Source organism: Microcaecilia unicolor, chromosome 3 (genome assembly GCF_901765095.1).
Source record: "Microcaecilia unicolor chromosome 3, aMicUni1.1, whole genome shotgun sequence".
Classification (NCBI taxonomy): Eukaryota; Metazoa; Chordata; class Amphibia; order Gymnophiona; family Siphonopidae; genus Microcaecilia; species Microcaecilia unicolor.
The window spans coordinates 3,879,473-3,898,595 of NC_044033.1; the positions used below are offsets into that span (position 1 = coordinate 3,879,473).

Consider the following 19,123-nt stretch of genomic DNA (forward strand, 5'->3'; position numbering starts at 1 on the left):
GCTCATTAATATACAAGCTTTTTTTTAAAGCGAATGCTACATACCTGTAGAAGGTATTCTCCGAGGACAGCAGGCTGATTGTTCTCACTGATGGGTGACGTCCACGGCAGCCCCTCCAACCGGAAACTTCACTAGCAAAAGCCTTTGCTAGTCCTCACGCGCCCATGCGTGGCCGTCTTCCCGCCCGAACCATGCTGAAAAGAGCTCTCCCTCAACCGGCCACCTGTTCCTCTGATCCCATTCCCACCAATCTGCTTACCAACATCTCTCCTACAGTTAACCCCTCAATCTGTCACATCCTCAACCTCTCTCTCTCCACTGCCACTGTCCCTGACACCTTCAAGCACGCTGTAGTCACACCACTTCTCAAAAAAGCATCACTTGACCCCACCTGTCCCTCCAACTACCGCCCCATCTCTCTTCTACCCTTCCTCTCCAAATTACTTGAACGTGCTGTCCACAGCCGCTGCCTTGACTTCCTCTCCTCTCAGGCCGTCCTCGACCCACTTCAATCCGGCTTTCGCCCACTACACTCAACAGAAACAGCACTCTCTAAAGTCTGCAATGACCTGTTCCTTGCCAAATCCAAAGGTCACTATTCCATCCTGATCCTCCTCGACCTATCTGCCGCCTTTGACACCGTCAATCATAATTTACTTCTGGACACACTGTCCTCATTTGGGTTCCAGGGCTCCGTCCTCTCCTGGTTCTCCTCGTATCTTTCCCAACGCACCTTCAGAGTATTTTCTAATGGCTCTTCTTCCACCTCTGTCCCGCTCTCTGTTGGGGTCCCTCAAGGATCTGTCCTTGGACAGCTTCTTTTCTCGATATACACCTCTTCCCTGGGCTCGTTGATCTCATCACATGGTTTCCAGTACCATCTCTATGCTGATGACACCCAGCTTTACCTCTCCACTCCCGACATCACAGTCGAAACCCAGGCCAAAGTTTCGGCCTGCCTTTCAGACATCGCTGCCTGGATGTCCAACCGACATCTGAAACTGAACATGGCAAAGACTGAGCTCCTTGTCTTTCCACCCAAATCCTCTTCTCCTCTTCCCCCACTTTCTGTCTCTGTTGACAACGCCCTCATCCTCCCCCGTCTCTTCAGCCCGCAATCTCGGAGTCATTTTTGACTCCTCCCTCTCCTTCTCTGCCCATATCCAGCAGACAGCTAAGACCTGTCGCTTCTTCCTCTATAATATTAGCAAAATTCGCCCATCCTCTCTGAACAGACCACCCGAACCCTCGTCCAATCGCTCGTTACCTCTCGTCTTGACTATTGCAACCTTCTCCTCGCTGGCCTCCCGCTTAGCCACCTATCCCCCCTTCAATCTGTCCAAAACTCCGCCGCACGTCTTATCTACCGCGTGAACTGATACTCTCATATCACTCCTCTCCTCAAGTCGCTTCACTGGCTCCCTATCCGCTTCCGTATACAGTTCAAGCTTCTCCTATTGACATTCAAGTACACTCAATTTGCAGCCCCCCATTACCTCTCTACTCTCCTCTCCTCGTATGTTCCCACCCGTAACCTCCGCTCTCAGGACAAATCACTCCTTTCTGTACCCTTCTCCACCACAGCTAACTCCAGACTCCGCCCCTTCTGCCTCGCACAGACTTCCTGAGCCCATGCGCCGCCCTCCCTGCCCATTTTCAAGTCCTTACTCAAAGCCCACCTCTTCTCCCTTGCTTTTGGCGCCTAACCACCTTCCCATTCCTGATACCTACACTGACTACATAGTTTTTACCTTTAGATTGTAAGCTCTCTTGAGCAGGGACTGTCCTTCCCCATGTTTAAACTTGTACAGCGCTGCGTAACCCTGGCAGCTCTATAGAAATGCTAAGTAGTAGTAGTAGTAGTAGTAGTGTTCGTCAGTCCCATATGTAGCAAGACAAGACAAGGGAAGACACAACTCCAAAGGGGAGGTGGGCGGGTTTGTGAGAACAATCAGCCTGCTGTCCTCGGAGAATACCTTCTACAGGTATGTAGCATTCGCTTTCTCCGAGGACAAGCAGGCTGCTTGTTCTCACTGATGGGGTATCCCTAGCCCCCAGGCTCATTCAACAAACATGGTCAATTGGGCCTCTCAACGGCGAGGACATAACTGAGATTGACCTAACAACTTATCCAACTAACAGAGAGTGTAAGTGAAGGAAATGCAATCTGCTAGCCAATTGGATATGGTGCGTTTCCCCACAGCCACTCCCCTCCTGTTGGGATCAAAAGAAACAAACAATTGGGCGGACTGTCTGTTGGGCTGTGTCCGCTCCAGATAGAAGGCCAATGCTCTCTTGCAGCTGACGTTCAGCAGGGCAGGAATGAGGACGGGGAAAGAATGTTGGCAAGACAATTGACTGGTTCAGATGGAACTCCGACACAACCTTTGGCAAGAAGAGTAGGGAACAGTCTTCCTTCCCCCATAAAAACGTCTACCTGTGGAGGTAGAAGCTGAAGGCTGCCGGCGGGAGAACTTGTCGAAAGCGGTATCCCGCTGGTGGAGCTGCTCTACCACCTGTTCGACCTTCTCTCCAAAAATATGGTCCGCACAGCAAGGCGAGTCCGCAATCCGCTGCTGGATCCTATTCTCCAGGTCGGAGGCACGCAGCCATGAGAGTCTGCGCATCACCACACCTTGAGCAGCGGCCCTGGACGCAACATCAAAAGTATCATATACCCCTCTGGCCAGGAAGTTTCTGCACGCCTTCAGCTGCCTGACCACCTCCTGAAATGGCTTGGCTTGCTCAGGAGGGAGCTTGTCCACCAAGCCCGCCAACTGCCGCACATTGTTCCGCATGTGTATGCTCGTGTAGAGCTGGTAAGACTGAATTTTGGCCACGAGCATAGAGGAATGTTAGGCCTTCCTCCCAAAGGAGTCTAAGGTTCTAGAGTTTTTGCCCGGGGGCGCCGAAGCATGCTCCCTAGAACTCTTAGCCTTCTTTAGGGCCAAATCCACAACTCCAGAGTCGTGAGGCAACTGAGTGCGCATCAGCTCTGGGTCCCCATGGATCCGGTACTGGGACTCGATCTTCTTGGGAATGTGGGGATTACTTAGAGGCTTGGTCCAGTTCGCCAGCAATGTCTTTTTTAGGACATGATGCATGGGTACTGTGGACGCTTTCTTAGGTGGAGAAGGATAGTCCAGGAGCTCAAACATTTCAGCCCTGGGCTCGTCCTCCATAACCACCGGGAAGGGGATGGCCGTAGACATCTCCCGGACAAAGGCCGCAAAAGACAGACTCTCGGGAGGAGAAAGCTGCCTTTCAGGGGAGGGAGTGGGATCAGAAGGAAGGCCATCAGACTCCTCGTCAGAGAAATATCTGATGTCCTCCTCCTCCTCCCACGAGGCCTCACCATCGGTATCAGACACAAGTTCATGAACCTGTGTCTGAAGCCATGCCCGGCTCGACTCCGTGGAAACATGGCCACGGTGTGAGCGTCGAGAGGTAGACTCCCTCGCCCGCACCAGTGTTGGAGACCTCACCCCGGGCAAGGGGCCAGCCGGTGCCTCACTCGACGGTACCGGTGGCGCAAGCACCCCCTGTACCGGAAGGGAAGGGCAACAGCTCTCCCAGGATCTCTGGGAGAACGGCCCGGAGACTCTCGTGCAGGGCGGCTGTGGAGAAAGACATGGAAGCCGATGCAAGCATCGAAGTCAGAGTCTGTTCCGGGCGTGGAGGCTGTTCCGGGCTGTCCAAGGTGGAGCGCATCGACACCTCCTGAACAGAGGGTGAGCGGTCCTCCCGGTGCCGATGCCTACTGGGTGCCGACTCCCTCGGCAACCCAGAGCTCTCGGTACCGATGAGGGAAGGAGACCGGTGTCGATGCTTCTTTGACTTTTTCCAAACGAAGCACGTCACCGGAACTTCCCGGTACCGACGAGGACGTAGAATCCAACCATCGCTTCCTCAGGGCCGAGGCCGAAGAAGGTCGGTCTCGGGGGGGGGCTGTACCACAGGAGCCCTCAGGGTAGGGGGAGACCCACCCGAAGGCTCACCGCCACCAGCAGGGGAATGGACAGCCCTCACCTGCACTCCAGTCGAAGCACCACCGTCCGACGACATCAGCACTAGTGGAGGTCCCGGTACCACCGACATCGACGCAGCCTTCCGATGTCTCGGCCCCGACGATGCAGAGGGTCGATGCCTCAATGCAATCGATACAGTCGCCGCCGAGGTCGGAGGTCTTGACGCTGTCGACGTCAATGCACTCGATACTCCCGGTGCAGATGCCGACGAAGAGCCCGAGAACAACACGTTCCACTGGGCCAATCTCGCTACCAGAGTCCTTTTTTGTAAAAGGGCGCAAAGACTACAGGCCTGCGGGCGGTGCCCAGCCCCCAGACACTGAAGACACGACGCGTGCCTATCAGTGAGCGAGATTACCCGGGCACACTGGGTGCACTTCTTGAAGCCGCTGGGAGACTTCGATGGCATGGGCGGAAAAATCACGCCGGCGAAATCAAAACTCGTAATTGCGGTAAGGCACCAAAAAGAGGGGGAGAAAAAACTCGACCCAAGGCCTCAAAAGGGCCTACCCCGAAAACGAAAGAAAACTTAACGGGGCAAAAAACTGGAAATACGGGGAGGGGAAAAAGACCGAAAGGCCCTTCTCCGAAATCCCCTTTTTTTTTTTAGAAGCGAAAAGTCAAAAAGACGCGCGAGGGTCAACTTAAGGGGCGCGAACGGTGCAAACACGACCGTACCGAGCGCGGACAAAACACTGACGAACACGAGCCGGTTCGGGCGGGAAGACGGCCGCGCATGCACGGTGCGCATAGGCGCGCAATGACTAGCAAAGGCCTTTGCTAGTGAAGTTTCCGATTGGAGGGGCTGCCGTGGACGTCACCCATCAGTGAGAACAAGCAGCCTGCTTGTCCTCGGGGAATATTAAATACATCCCCCAAAAAAGAGAAGTAATACAGAAACTGGTAATTACTAAGTTCACATGAAATAATAATATGTATCAAATTAATTGACAATAAGAAAGATATAAACTTTCGTTCAAGATAACAGGTAAATAGGATCCAAAAATAGGAAAGAGAGAAAAAAAATAAAAACAAAATACAGCCAAGATTATTACAACCCTTAAGGCTCTCCCCAAGTCTATCACTACAGTGTGTAAATGGGATTTATACGGTGATATTTATCTGTTCTTTAGCCACTAGAAATTCTAGTTGCTTAGGATCAAAAAATTGAAACTGTTTACCTTGAAATAATACAAAACAAACATGGAAACAAGCACAAAATTGGCGCCTTTTCTGTGTTTCTTTAGAAAGATTAGGAAATATTCTAACTTTAGATCCCAGGAGCTGTGTGTCCAAATGTCTAAATGAAAGCCTCAATATAGCATTGCGATCCATCTCCAAAGCAAAAGATACCACCATAGTAGTTCTCTGCGTAATCACTTACAGTGAAGACTCTAAGAAGGATGTGAGGTTCATACCATCTTCAAGTTGATTTTGAGAATTCTCACCATCAGATTTTTTTGGCATCAATAAATACTGAGCTCCAGTTATTGGAGGCAGTGAGTCACCTGACATCCCCAAAATTTCAATTAAATATTTTTTAACCATATCCATAAGTGTAATTAGAGGTGACCTGGGAAAGTTGGTTAGTCTCAAATTAAGCCTACTAACTTGATTTTCTAAATATTCCAATTGGCGATGAAATTCTTATCCTTAATTGATCCCAATGATTTCAAAGTCTGAATTTTTGATTCTAGAAGTTTTACTTTAGTGGACTGGTAAGCAGTCTCCTGTACTTGAAGAAGGGCAGCTTCGGACAAAACATTTATATCATTAGTATTTTTAAAAGTCAAAGATTGTAAAGAAGAGTGCATATCAAATGTAAGGTCCCCTTCACTGGCTACCTGTACAGGAACGTATCGCCTTTAAAGTCTGTGCTTTAACCCATAAAATTATCTATGGGCTTGCCCCGGATTACATGCTTAACTTGATTGACCTTCAACTCAGTAATTCTGTGCCTGCAGTCACAGGTCATATTTTCAACTCCACTTTCCAAACTGCAAGGGCGTCAAATACAAGAAGATTTTTTTCCTCGTCTTTCCGCTATTGCTGCCCAAAAATGTGGAATGCTCTGCCAAGGCACCTCAAAATGCAAATGGACCACACCATCTTCAAGAAATTACTGAAGACTTACTTCTTTGTTGCTACCTACTCCCCTTGTTCCCCTGCTGATTAATATTCCCCTTTACGTTCCCCACCCTGCTTAGTTTTCCACTGTTAGTCAGTGCTCCCCTTGTTTAACCTTTTTTTCGCTTTATCTGTATCTTCATACATTGTACTTCCTCCTGATTTTTTGTAAGCCACATTGTGCCTGCATGTGTGGGAAAATGTGGGATATAAATGAACAATAAATAAATAAATAAATAAATAAATAAATAAATAAATAAAGTGACTCCAATGTCACAACGGCAGGTTTCTTGAAAGCCTCTGAAAGTATACCAGGAGAAGGCATATTGGAAATCTGGTGTAGAGTGCTCACTGTTTCATGAGGTAAAATTTGTGCTGCATTTTGAAGTCCTTCTTGACCAGAAACAAAATTCTCCATTGCTGTGGGTAGGTTCCCTCCCTGCTCACCGGGTTCCTCAATCTGAAAAGAGCCAAAGGGAGGACCTCCCAAAACAGCATTTTCCCCTGGTTGTGGGGGTGCCGCTCGCACAACAGGGCTCAGGGAAGCCCCGTCAACACTGCTGGCTGACGCCAACATGGCAGCGCCGATAGGAGAGGACGCCTGCACGGGTCCAGCCGTCAACCTAAATCTTTCCAATATACAAGCTTTAAATGCCTATGAGATCTAGAGACATGAGAAAATCTACTGACAAATGCTGAAATAACCAATCCGAGTGTCTCCATATGTAACATGGAACTTTGAAAAACTGTTCACTGTCTTGAGATCTAGAATAGATCAAAAGAATCCTTCCTTCTTTAGGTCTACAAAATAAACTGAACAGCACCCTGTCTTCTTCCTGAGGTGGAACTGGCACTATCACTCCTAAATTAACAGTCAAGGTTTGTCCTACAGCTGCTGCCTTGCCCTAAGAACAAGAAGATTCCAGAAAGGTGTCAGGAAGGGTATGAGTGAACTCCACGCACAGCCATTCTGCACCACCTTGCGAACCAATGCATCTAATGTAAAACAACCTCCGGCACCGGAGAAGAGGCCCACAAATCTTCACTGGGAAGATTTAGGGGCACCAACAACTCCTACTGAGAAGTCTATCCCCTCCTTCAACCACCTTAAGTAGAGAGGTGTGGTAGCCGTGTTAGTCCACTCTTAAAGGTTATCAATAGAAATCAAACAAAATAAAACATGGAAAAGAAAATAAGATGACACCTTTTTTATTGGACATAACACATTTCTTGATTAGCTTTCGAAGGTTGCCCTTCTTCCTCAGATCAGAAATAAGCAAATGTGGTAGCAGATAGTATATATGAGAGAAACATCAAAGCATTACTTTGACAGTCTGACAGAGTGGGAGGGTGGGGGTATGCATGGGGACATCAAAGCATTTCATTGATATTCTAACAGGATGGGTGTTGGTAGGTGAGAGGAGGGTAATAAACAGAGAAATAAACAGAGAAATACAGCTTTATGTTTTATAATGAGTTAGAAAACCCAGATCCTTATTAAGTCCTGTTTGTTGGGTGTCAAAATATTCAATCATTCTTATTTCAAAGGTCTTACGTTCCTGTATTGTTTTAAAGTTACCTTTCAGTATTCTTACTGTGAAATCACTGGTGCCGTGTTCTGGTCTTGTGAAGTGTTGGCCCACAGGGGTTGGGGGGGGGGGCCTGACTGGCACTGGCTATTTTCATGTGATGTCTGTGCAGATTGAATCTTGTCTTAAGCATCTGGCCTGTTTCTCCAATATAGCATCCTTCGTTACATTTTTTACACTGAATGATATATACCACATTGGAAGATGAGCATATAAAATAGTCCTTTATGTTGAATATTTTTCCTTTGTGAATGACTGTGGGGTCTTGTGAAATGTTTTGGCATAGTTTGCAGCTGGCTGTGTCCTATCTGACACACATCTTGGCCCTCTGTACACTGGCACCGCCTCAAAGTTGCTCCCAACTGCAAACAAGCACTACAGATTGCGTAGCACTTGGGTTCTCCAGTTGTATTATTTTATCTTGGGACAGCCACAGTTAAAGTTGACAATGGCTCAGAGCAAAAAGGGTGGACATAAATGAAGGAACAAAAAATACCTTCCTTTGCAGAAACTTCAGAAGCTCCCTTTCAGAGCAAACTCTCTTCCAGTTATTACACAAGCTGTGCAGAACAAAAGGAATTTTGTTGTTGTTATAGAGAACTTAATTCAGGCTCTTAAGGTACCAAGGCAGAACCACCACTCCTTTCCTACCATCCCCAACTAAAGAGAGGGAGGAACCTGGGGTATTCAGGTGTTACATCCCTAGACTTGCCAAATAAAAATTCTAGATATACCAGCCAGCGCTGCAGTACAATCCATCTGTCAAATCACCAACTTACAGACTGAAAATCTCCCACAAGATATCATCCTACCAGACCAGAGAAGGTCACATGGGAATTTCTACCACGCTACTTGCAACCAGGAGTATGCATACAAGTACAGGGTTTCTTTATTTTTTTCTCAGTGCCACAGTTGTTGAGAAGATGCTGACGCTCCCAATACTACTACACAGCCTTTGCAATTAGCGCGACATAACCCCTGACAGACCTAGATGCAAACTACTTCTCAGCTCTATAGACTGAAGCTAGGCATATGCTCCAAGAAATGCAAAAATCATTTATTAATAATTATCATGAAAGAGGAGAAAAAACGCATCCCTCTGGAAATTATTAAGACTCCATCCAACAATCCTCACAAAAGTGCATACACCGTGCATCACACACAAACCTTTTTTTTTTTTTTTTTAATTTAAATCCAGCCAGGGCATGCGTTAGCAAAAGCAGCCTCAGCCCTTTGTGGACTGCCCAAGGTGGGGTGTGCTCACAGAATTCAGGCAACAGCAGCCTGCATGTCAGAGTGCGGAGGCTACTCCCAGCCCTGCCAGCCGAGAAGTCCAGTGATGAGCTCATGCTCGATGCTGATTTAATGACAGGGAGCTCACGCTAAAAGCCTAAGTTAAGCTAGACCCTGTACCGAACATACCTAACCACACTAGAAGCACCTCATAGGTACACTAAGGTAAAAATTAGGGCATACACTCAAACTAGACAGCACATACTCTGTTCTCAGAAAAGAATCACAAATACTCTTATTCAGAGCTGCCTGCAAAGTAAATACAGAAAACATACCTGAATTGGGGAGTACTCCTCTGATCTCTGAGTGGTACCATAGCACTAAGCCAGAAGAAAATCAAAAACTTCAAACAGAAACCTCCGGGAAATCTGCCCCCTATTCAACCTCATGACATCAAATTAAACTGACAGGAACTGGAAATATAAGCGCCTAAGCTGCCCATGCCGAAAGAGAGAAGGATCGTTATACACTTCAAAACATACCAACCTCTTTCAGAGAGGACTTGCAGTCCTCCCCCTATGGGAGAGGCAGCCTGCCTAGACCTGTGAGCCAAGGTGTTCTGCAGGGCGAATTAAGCTAGAAGAGAAGCTAAGGGGAATCCCAAGATGCCTGGTCAAACCATACAGAGAACAGACGGTACAGAAATCCGAGACATCCTGGCAAAAGGACCAAGAACTAAAACATGAGCCGCGGCACTCAGTATCCACATCCCTCCTGCAGATACAGCTGGCAAAACAGAAGCACTCGCAAAGGTACCAAGAAAGCTGCGGGCCGAGACACCACGGAAGACAAGATGGCAGCATTCCCGCCAAAACCGAAGCAGACTGCAGCAAAAACTGCGCAAATCAGAACACCCCAATACAGGCGCCGCCAATTAAAAAGCCATGTCCCTATCTCTGAGGACTATTCAGCACTGCACAGCACTTGCCACAGCCACTGGTTTCAAAACTGTGCCGCTGACACCCAGCACAGCGGCGGAACTTGTCAATCATAGCGCTTTTTTTTTTTTTTTTAACCTCTGTCACAGCCAAAAGCGGCAAAGAGAGAAGGAAAGGCCAGTTGCAAATAGGGGTTGAGGCACAATCAAGGACACAAATGCATCAATCCGATGGCTAGGGAGGACATGGGGGAGGGACCCGGCCACCCCAGTGTGACACCCCTGAGGCTGTAAGAGACTGCCACGGGCCTTACCCTCTATCCACAGGCAAAACCTTGGATGCACAGCCCAACCTAATATCCTACAGAGAGAAACCCTCTGCCAAACCTTAAAACAAACCAAACAAAGGAAAAACATAGAAGAGAGATTGCCAAGAATGAGACTGAAAGGCTCACCACCTTCCACCTGCTGGAGACTGAGAATACTGGATCTTTCTCTAGCTGGCAAGGGCCCTTATTGGCTCTCTCTCTAGAGTCACAGTTCTCAGTCTCAACCTGCTGGAAGGCGTGCACAACCCATCAGTCACATTCTGGGCCAGTCCGGATGGACGCTAAGGAAACACCAAAAGTTATGAACCAAGGACTGTAAGATTTCAAAGATCTATGCAGTAAAATAGTAACCGCCATATTGACAATTAATGTTATTTAAGCTTTTATACCTTAAATTCTTTAAGCATCTTGATTTTTCTTCACAAGGTCATAGGGTCATCACAAAATACAACTTCTTGTTCATGCAGTGAATCTGATATGCATTTTATGAAAATTACAGCAAATATGCCAATCACATCTAATTCCAAGGGTTCAGCAGCAGTGGTGAGGAGCTACTTATAAATGTTAACACATTATTTTTAATTACTTCAATGCATCTGATTGATAGGTCATAGACACTTAATATAGTACACATAATAAAACCCTAAGAATCATAAAACAATGTCATGATTTTCTGTAGTACTAAAATTATCCATTAATATTTAAGCTTTCCTATCAGCTATTCATAAGCCAAAGAATTCAAGGCTGAAATCCTTACCAGTATTTGACATTCTTCGTTCTCTTTCCCATTCCATCTGCTCTTTTTCTAACTGCTCTTGCAGCTCTCTTTCTTGTCTTTCCTGTTCAATTCTTTCACGCTCTTGCTGCTCACGCTCTAGTTCTTGTCGCTCCCTTTCTTGTCTCTCTCTTTCAAGTTGCTCCTGTTCTAGCCGCTCTCTTTCAAGTCTTTCCCTTTCTAATCTCTCCCTTTCCTGTCTCTCTCGTTCCATCCTCTCCCGCTCCATCCTCTGTTCCATTTCTTTCTGTCGCTGCTGTTCCTGCAGCTGCCTGCAATAAAAGAAACATGGTAAGCATTAAAATGACAAAAAGAAACCATAGCTACCAGGTAAAAGCTTGAGTAAACTTTCATTAATATTTAAATAGGAAGCTAATCAATTATTTGACTGGTAATGAGGGAAACGTGTTAATTTTATGAACACCTGAACTACCTTAGGGAGGTAAATTGATTGACAGTAGAGGAGTGGCCTAGTGGTTAGGGTGGTGGACTTTGGTACTGAGGAACTGAGTTCGATTCCCGGCACAGGCAGCTCCTTGTGACTCTGGGCAAGTCACTTAACTCTCCATTGCCCGCCGCATTGAGCCTGCCATAAGTGGGAAAGCGCGGGGTACAAATGTAACAAAAATAAAAAAAAAATAAAAAAATACATGAAGAATGGCACGGAAAATAAAATACATTTCAGAAGATAATTATAATGTACATTGCACAATAAAAGCTCAAAATTACAGATACATCAATCTTAGTTCAACACCAACATCTCCTATCATCTTCTGTATCCTTCAATCAGATAAAAAGCAAATTACAATTTTTTTCATTTATATTAAGGAATTTCAGCATGCTGTAATATTTTACACAGGAACATATTAGATAGTTTGTTTATTTATTTATTTATTGCATTTGCATCCCACATTATCCCACCTCTTTGCAGGCTCAATGTGGCTTACAATACATCATGGGTACTGGAAATAGAAGTGAATATACATTAGGTTTACAGAGGGTTTGTGTTACATGGTGGTGAATTACAAGATGGTGTTAAAGCAAAAGACATTACAAGACAGTACTAGAAGTTCAAAAGATTATACAGTTACACATGTTGATCTTTGTGATATATTTTGTCGAAGATAGGTTTTTAATAGTTTGCGGAAATTGGTCAGTTCATAGACCGTTTTCAAGTTACGTGGCAGCGCATTCCAGAGCTGCGTGCTCGTATAGGAAAAGGTAGATGCATGCATTGATTTGTATTTCAAACCCTTACACTTGGGAGGATGAAGAATGAGGGGTGTGCGGGAAGATTTTTTTGCGTTCCTGGGTGGTAGTTCTATTAGATCTGACATGTAGGCTGGGGCGTTACCATGGATGATTTTATGGACTAAAGTGCAAAGTTTGAACGTGATGCGTTCTTTTAGTGGGAGCCAGTGTAGTTTCTCTCGTAGGGGTTTCGCGGTTTCGTATTTTGGTGTGCCGAATATTAGTCTGGCTGCCGTATTCTGAGCTGTCTGGAGTTTTTTTTGAGTATTTGCTCTTTACAGCCAGCGTAGAGTGAGTTACAATAGTCCAGATGACTGAGTACCAGTGATTGTACCAGATTGCAGAAGACAATCCTTGGAAAAAATGTAACTCTTTTTAGTTTCCACACTGAATGAAACATCTTTTTGGTTATGTTATTTGCAAGGTTCTCAAGTGTTAGATGTCGATCAATGGTGACTCCGAGGATTTTCAGGGTGTCCGAAACTGGTAGATTTAGTTTAGGTGTGTTGATGGTGGTAAATTTATTCTTATTGTATAGCGAGGTGAGTACCAGGCACTGGGTTTTCTCAGCATTGAGTTTCAGCTGAAATGCATCTGCCCAGGAATTCATAATATGTAGGCTTTGCTTGATTTCATTGGAGATTTCCCTTAAATCTTGATGGAATGGGATGAAGATCGTTACATCATCAGCGTATATATATGGGTTTAGGTTCTGATTCGATAATAATTTGGCCAAGGGTGTCATCATTAGGTTGAATATGGTCGGTGAGAGGGGGGATCCCTGTGGAACTCCGCATTCAGGTTTCCATGTCGCTGATGTAATCGAGTTAGAAGTCACTTGATATGAGCGTGTAGTGAGGAACCCTTTAAACCAATTGAGAACGTTGCCTCCGATTCCGAAGTATTCGAGGATGTGTAATAAAATTCCATGGTCAACCATGTCAAATGCACTTGACATGTCGAATTGTAGCAGTAGAATGTTGTTGCCGTTTGCTATCAATTGTTTGAATTTGTTCATGAGCGTGACTAGTACGGTTTCAGTACTGTGATTAGAGCAAAATCCTGATTGAGAATCGTGTAATATCGAGAACTTGTTTAGATAGTCTGTGAGTTGTTTGGTCACTATGCCTTCTGTTATTTTAGGTTTTGATTTTACCCAAATTGGACTACTGCAACATAACCTACTTGGGTTGCTCTAAAGGTTTACTCTGGGAACTACAAACCATACAAAACATGGCCATCAGATTTATTGGTGGTCTAAAAAGTTTGACATGGTTTATTTATTTGCTGCATTTGTACCCCACATTTTCCCACCTATTTGCAGCCTCAAGGTGGCTTACACTATGTTGCAAAAGGTATAATCATAAACAGAGTAAGAGGTATGGTCTAATTTAACATATTACTGTGTAAGAAATTAGGTAGATAGGTCAGTAGAATTATTTCACATTTATATGTACAGTTTCACTGGGTGTCCCATAGAGGCACAGATAATTTTTAAACTTTGCTGTTTTACTTTTAAAATTATTCAAGATTTTGTTCTGTATGTCTGCATTGATCTCAATTTTGAATTCTGGCCATTGTACAAGAAATTACCTTAAACTATCATTCCGTTTCCGATTAAAGAGTTTTCTCTGGCTTATTCCCATATCAAGCTGGTATGATCTGGAGCTCCCTGCCTATATCTGTACTTTGTATTACATAGTAACATAATAGATGACGGCAGAAAAAGACCTGCACGGTCCATCCAGTCTGCCCAAGAAGATAAATTACCTGTTATGCTTTGTTTCACATGGCAGTGAAAACATAAGTATGTACTGTCATAATCAGCTAGTATCTGTATATATGCTCTGTTATATACATGGTTATACACTGGACTAGACTATTTATTACATTTGTACCCCGCACTTTCCCGCTCATCGCAGGCTCAATGCGGCTTACATAGTAACAAGAAGAGTACAATCTGTAGTATCAGAATCAACAAAGGAGGTATGTGGTAGAACAAATGAACAAGGGGTAAATGGGATACTTTACTCATACTACCCCTCTCCTCAAGTCGCTTCACTGGCTCCCTATCCGTTTTCTTATCCTGTTCAAACTTCTTCTACTAACCTATAAATGTACTCACTCTGCTGCTCCCCAGTATCTCTCCACACTCGTCCTTCCCTACACCCCTTCCCGTGCACTCCACTCCATGGATAAATCCTTCTTATCTGTTCCCTTCTCCACTACTGCCAACTCCAGACTTCGCGCCTTCTGTCTCGCTGCACCCTATGCCTGGAATAAACTTTCTGAGCCCCTACGTCTTGCCCCATCCTTGGCCACCTTTAAATCTAGACTGAAAGCCCACCTTTTTAACATTGCTTTTGACTCGTAACCACTTGTAACCACTCGCCTCCACCTACCCTCCCCCTCTCCTCCTTCCTGTACACATTAATTGATTTGCTTACTTTATTTTTTGTCTATTAGATTGTAAGCTCTTTGAGCAGGGACTGTCTTTCTTCTATGTTTGTGCAGCGCTGCGTACGCCTTGTAGTGCTATAGAAATGCTAAATAGTAGTAGTAGTAGTAGTATAAAAGAGGTATGAGAGAAAGGATAGGGATAGGTAAGGAAGTGAAGCGATAAAGAGAGGTAGGGGAAAAGCATGGAGGGTAGTAAGGTTGGTAGGAGGTAATTTCTGTGTCGTTGTTAATGATTAGATGAACTGGTAAATGGATGGGTTGCTTATGTTTGCTTATGGTAGGTCAAGTCGTTCGGGTAAATCTGTTTGAATAGATGGGTTTTCAATAGTTTCCTAAAGGGAAGGTAATTCACTAGTTGATCGAATGTATCTGAGTAGAGCGTTCTGGAGTTGGGATCCCAGGTAGGGGAAGTTAGATGCATGATATGTTTTGTACTTTAGTCCTTTGCAATTGGGAAAGTGCAGGTTAAGGTATGTTCGTGAAGATGTTGACCTGTTTCTGGATGGAAGATTTAATAGATTGACCATGTAACTTGATAATACTCCATGGATGATCTTGTGGATTAGTGTGATGGCCTTAAAGTTGACTCGTTCTCTGACAGGGAGCCAATGAAGTTTCATACGGAGGGGTGTTGCACTTTCGAATCTAGGCTTCCCATAAATAAATCTAGCTGCCATGTTCTGGGCAGTTTGAAGTTTTTTCATGATTTGGGCCTTACATCCAACGAAGATACTATTACAGTAATCAGCGTGGGTGAGTACCGTGGATTGTACCAAGTTGCGGAAGGTATTCAAGGGGAGATAAGGTTTCACATGTTTCAACATCCACATCATGTTGAACATTTTCTTGGTGATGGATGATGCGTGGTCTTCAAGGGATAAAGTATTTATCCAATGTAACTCCAAGGACTTTCAGATTGACTACTATGCTATATCAGAAAACTGGCTATGTATTATTAGATAAGTTTGTTCTATTAGCCTTTTGACTCTGTATCCTGTTCCCAGCCGCTGGTTTCTTTATTTTGGGGTGTGAGCAGAATATAAATCCAAGGTAAAGAAAAGAAGTAAGGACTAACAATGCAGTGGTGGCTATCCTTCATTGGAGTGGAGGAGGTAGCTAATGGTTAGTGCAGTGGCTTGAGAACCAGGGGAACTGGGTTTGATTCCTACTGCAGCTCCTTGTGACTCTGGGCAAGTCACTTAACCCTCCATTGCTCCAGGTGCATATTATATATAGATACTTGTTTTGTAAACTGCTTTCACTATAACCACAAAAGATGGTATATCAAATCCCATCCTCTTTCCCTTCCATACGGACCCAAGCATATCACCTCTAAAAAGCATCCTCTCCTGCCGGTCTCATTTTCATTCTTGGTTGGGACCCACTCCAGTACAAGTACAGGGGTTCACCTTCACAGCCTGCAGCAATCTCTTCTGTGGTGTGTGGAACAGGCTCTGGGACAGGATCTGCAGGTGCTGGGACCGCCTGTACCACTTGCATGCCATTTCAAAAACTGTCCAGTTTTATTCAGTTATTCAGAATACAAAGTTTTTGAAATATAAATAAAACCTAAATATAAAATTTTTACAATATACCAAATAACATATTAAATTCAACATATATCAAAGAAAAGCACATCAATTATTACTCCTATATGGTACACCCAATAAAAAAAAACCCTAAAACATGAAGAGCTTGCCCATGATAAAGTTACTTGATCTTATAATTGCAGTCCACATATATTGGCAACAAAGCCATCCATTCAATCTGCTGTGAAAGTCAATCTTCAGACACAGAATTTCAATAAATAACTCTTCAATCCTTCAATTTTTCATAACACTTTAGCACCTTCTCAGTCTGTAACGTATTTTGCAGCTCTGAAAGTATCAGTAATCAGAAACATTATCCAGCCCGACACAAATTTGTGTTTCGCCACACAGGTGTCATCAGGAGCTGCCAGCCAAATGACAAGCAATCAGTATTTTTTGGAAAACATAACTTAAAATTTCTGACTAAACAAAAGAAAAGAAGATTCCATTTATGAAGATTGACTTTCACAGCGGATTGAATGGATGGCTTTGCTGCCAATATATATGGACTGCACTTATAAGATCGACTATCATAGGCAAACTCTCCAAATTTTAGGTTGTTTTTTTTATTGGATGTACAATATAGGAGTAATAATTGATGTGTTTTTCTTTGATATATGTTATGTTGAATTTAATAAATACATTATTTGGTATATTGTAAAAAAAATTATATTTAGGTTTTATTTATATTTCAAAAACTTTCTATTCCAAATTGGCATTTCTCAGAAAGTGATTGTGATGATAGATTCCTAGGTTTATATTTTTGCGGTTTTATTTAATACCAGAAGAATCTGACTATTAAAGCAAAATCCAAAACAAAGCCGGAAAATAGACTGATACAAAATAAAAATTACCTAAGCCATCCAACTTCTTTCCAGTTCCCTTTCATCTAACCACAGAATCTCAACCTGCACTTTCCCAGCTGTAAAGGACTAAAATACAAGCTGATGCATGCCACTACCTTCTCTTACATGAGCACACAGTTATGGAATGCACTACCTACAGACCTGAAAACAATCACCGAAATAACCATCTTTCGCAAAGCCCTGAAGACATACCTTTTCAACAAAGCCTACAACAAGAACCGATAACCTCACTAATCCACCTCACCAACCTACTCAGTTATGAAAACCCACCTTCTATAACTACCCTAATCACTCCCCTTCCCTACTTAATCTCGGCACAATACTAACTATATCTGATACCCTAGAATGACTATCAGGCATATTTTCAAAGCACTTAGCCTTCCAAAGTTCCATAGAAACCTATGGAACTTTGGAAGGCTAAGTGCTGTGAAAATATGCCTCAATGTTAATAAAACTATGTAAGCCACATTGAGCGTGCAAATAGGTGGGAAAATATGGGATACAAATGCAATAAATAAATAAATAAAAATGATCTTCCTCAGGCAAGAAAATAATCAGAATTTTTTCTCAAACAAGGTCTTAGGTATGGGTTGAAATATTTTAAAACTCTGTGTATTCACCTTCACAACCTTTTTTTCCAAGGGCAAGGAATCCCTTTTCAAAGGAGTGTTTGGGGGGGGGGGGGGGGGGGACACACTCCTATTCTCTCCCAGGGATGCCCCCCAGGGAACATAGCTTTCCTCTGGTTGCCAAAAAAAACTCCCATGGATTGATGTTTTACGACCAAGTCCCCATCAATCTCCCTCCTACCATCAGGCTAAGCAAGATCTCCTCTCTCTACCAGATCATTTTTTTAAACTTCTCCATGCCTGGTAAGCTCTGTTAGGCACCAAATTGGAAAAGGTAAAATTATGTATCATACCTGATAATTTTCTTTCCATTAATCATAGCTGATCAATCCATAGACTGGTGGGTTGTGTCCATCTACCAGCAGGTGGAGATAGAGAGCAAACTTTTGCCTCCCTATATGTGGTCATGTGCTGCCGAAAACTCCTCAGTATGTCGATATCAAAGCTCCATCCGCAGGACTCAGCACTTAGAGAATTACACCCACGAAGGGACACTCTGCCCAGCTCACCACCGCCGAAACGGGGGAGGGGAATTAACCCAGCTCATCCCCACACAAGTGGGGGAGGGGAATCCGTCCAGCTCATCCCCGCGGAGCGGGGGAGGGACACCACACCCGCCGATGCGGGGGGATCTGGCTTATCCTGCAACCGCAACCGCGGGAGGAGCTGACTGACCCTAACACCACCGAAGCGGGAGGGGTACAAAGCTGCCCTACAGCCGCACGAAGCGGGAGGGAGTGCCGGCAGAATTTAAATCTCAATCCAGCCCCGTAAAACGGGGGGGGGAGAGGAATGCAGCAGCTCACTGTAACACAAACTCGTCTCAACTCTTGAAGAATCCAAGTGAAAAAACTTGAACACGAAATCTTTCTGAAGTAACTGAAGACTAAACTTGAACCTGAAATGCAACCAGAATAAAAACAGTACAGATATCTGGGAGGGGCTATGGATTGATCAGCTATGATTAATGGAAAGAAAATTATCAGGTATGATACATAATTTTACCTTCCATATCATCAAGCTGATCAATCCATAGACTGGTGGGATGTACCGAAGCAGTACTCACCCAGGGCGGGACATTGAAATCCCTGACCTCAACACTGAAGCTCCAAACCGGGCCTCCGCCCGTGCAGCCACAGTCAAGCGGTAATGCTTGGAGAATGTATGAGCCGAAGCCCAAGTTGCCGCCTTGCAAATCTCTTCCAAGGAGACGGACCCGGCCTCTGCCATCGAGGCCGCCTGAGCTCTAGTGGAGTGAGCCTTCAGCTGGATAGGCGGCACCTTCCCCGCGGCCACATAAGCCGCTGCAA

At 44.5% G+C, this 19,123-nt stretch overlaps 1 protein-coding gene across 1 annotated transcript in view; it reads right to left on the bottom strand.

Annotated features, from left to right (window-relative positions):
* The window catches only part of ENAH (ENAH actin regulator), a 273,492-nt gene that overhangs the window by 100,625 nt on the left and 153,744 nt on the right, over positions 1 to 19,123 (bottom strand). Inside the window, exon 5 of the mRNA XM_030195712.1 lies at positions 11,001 to 11,290. Coding sequence (XP_030051572.1) covers positions 11,001 to 11,290 — 290 coding nt within the window. The remainder of the gene's footprint in view (positions 1 to 11,000; positions 11,291 to 19,123) is intronic.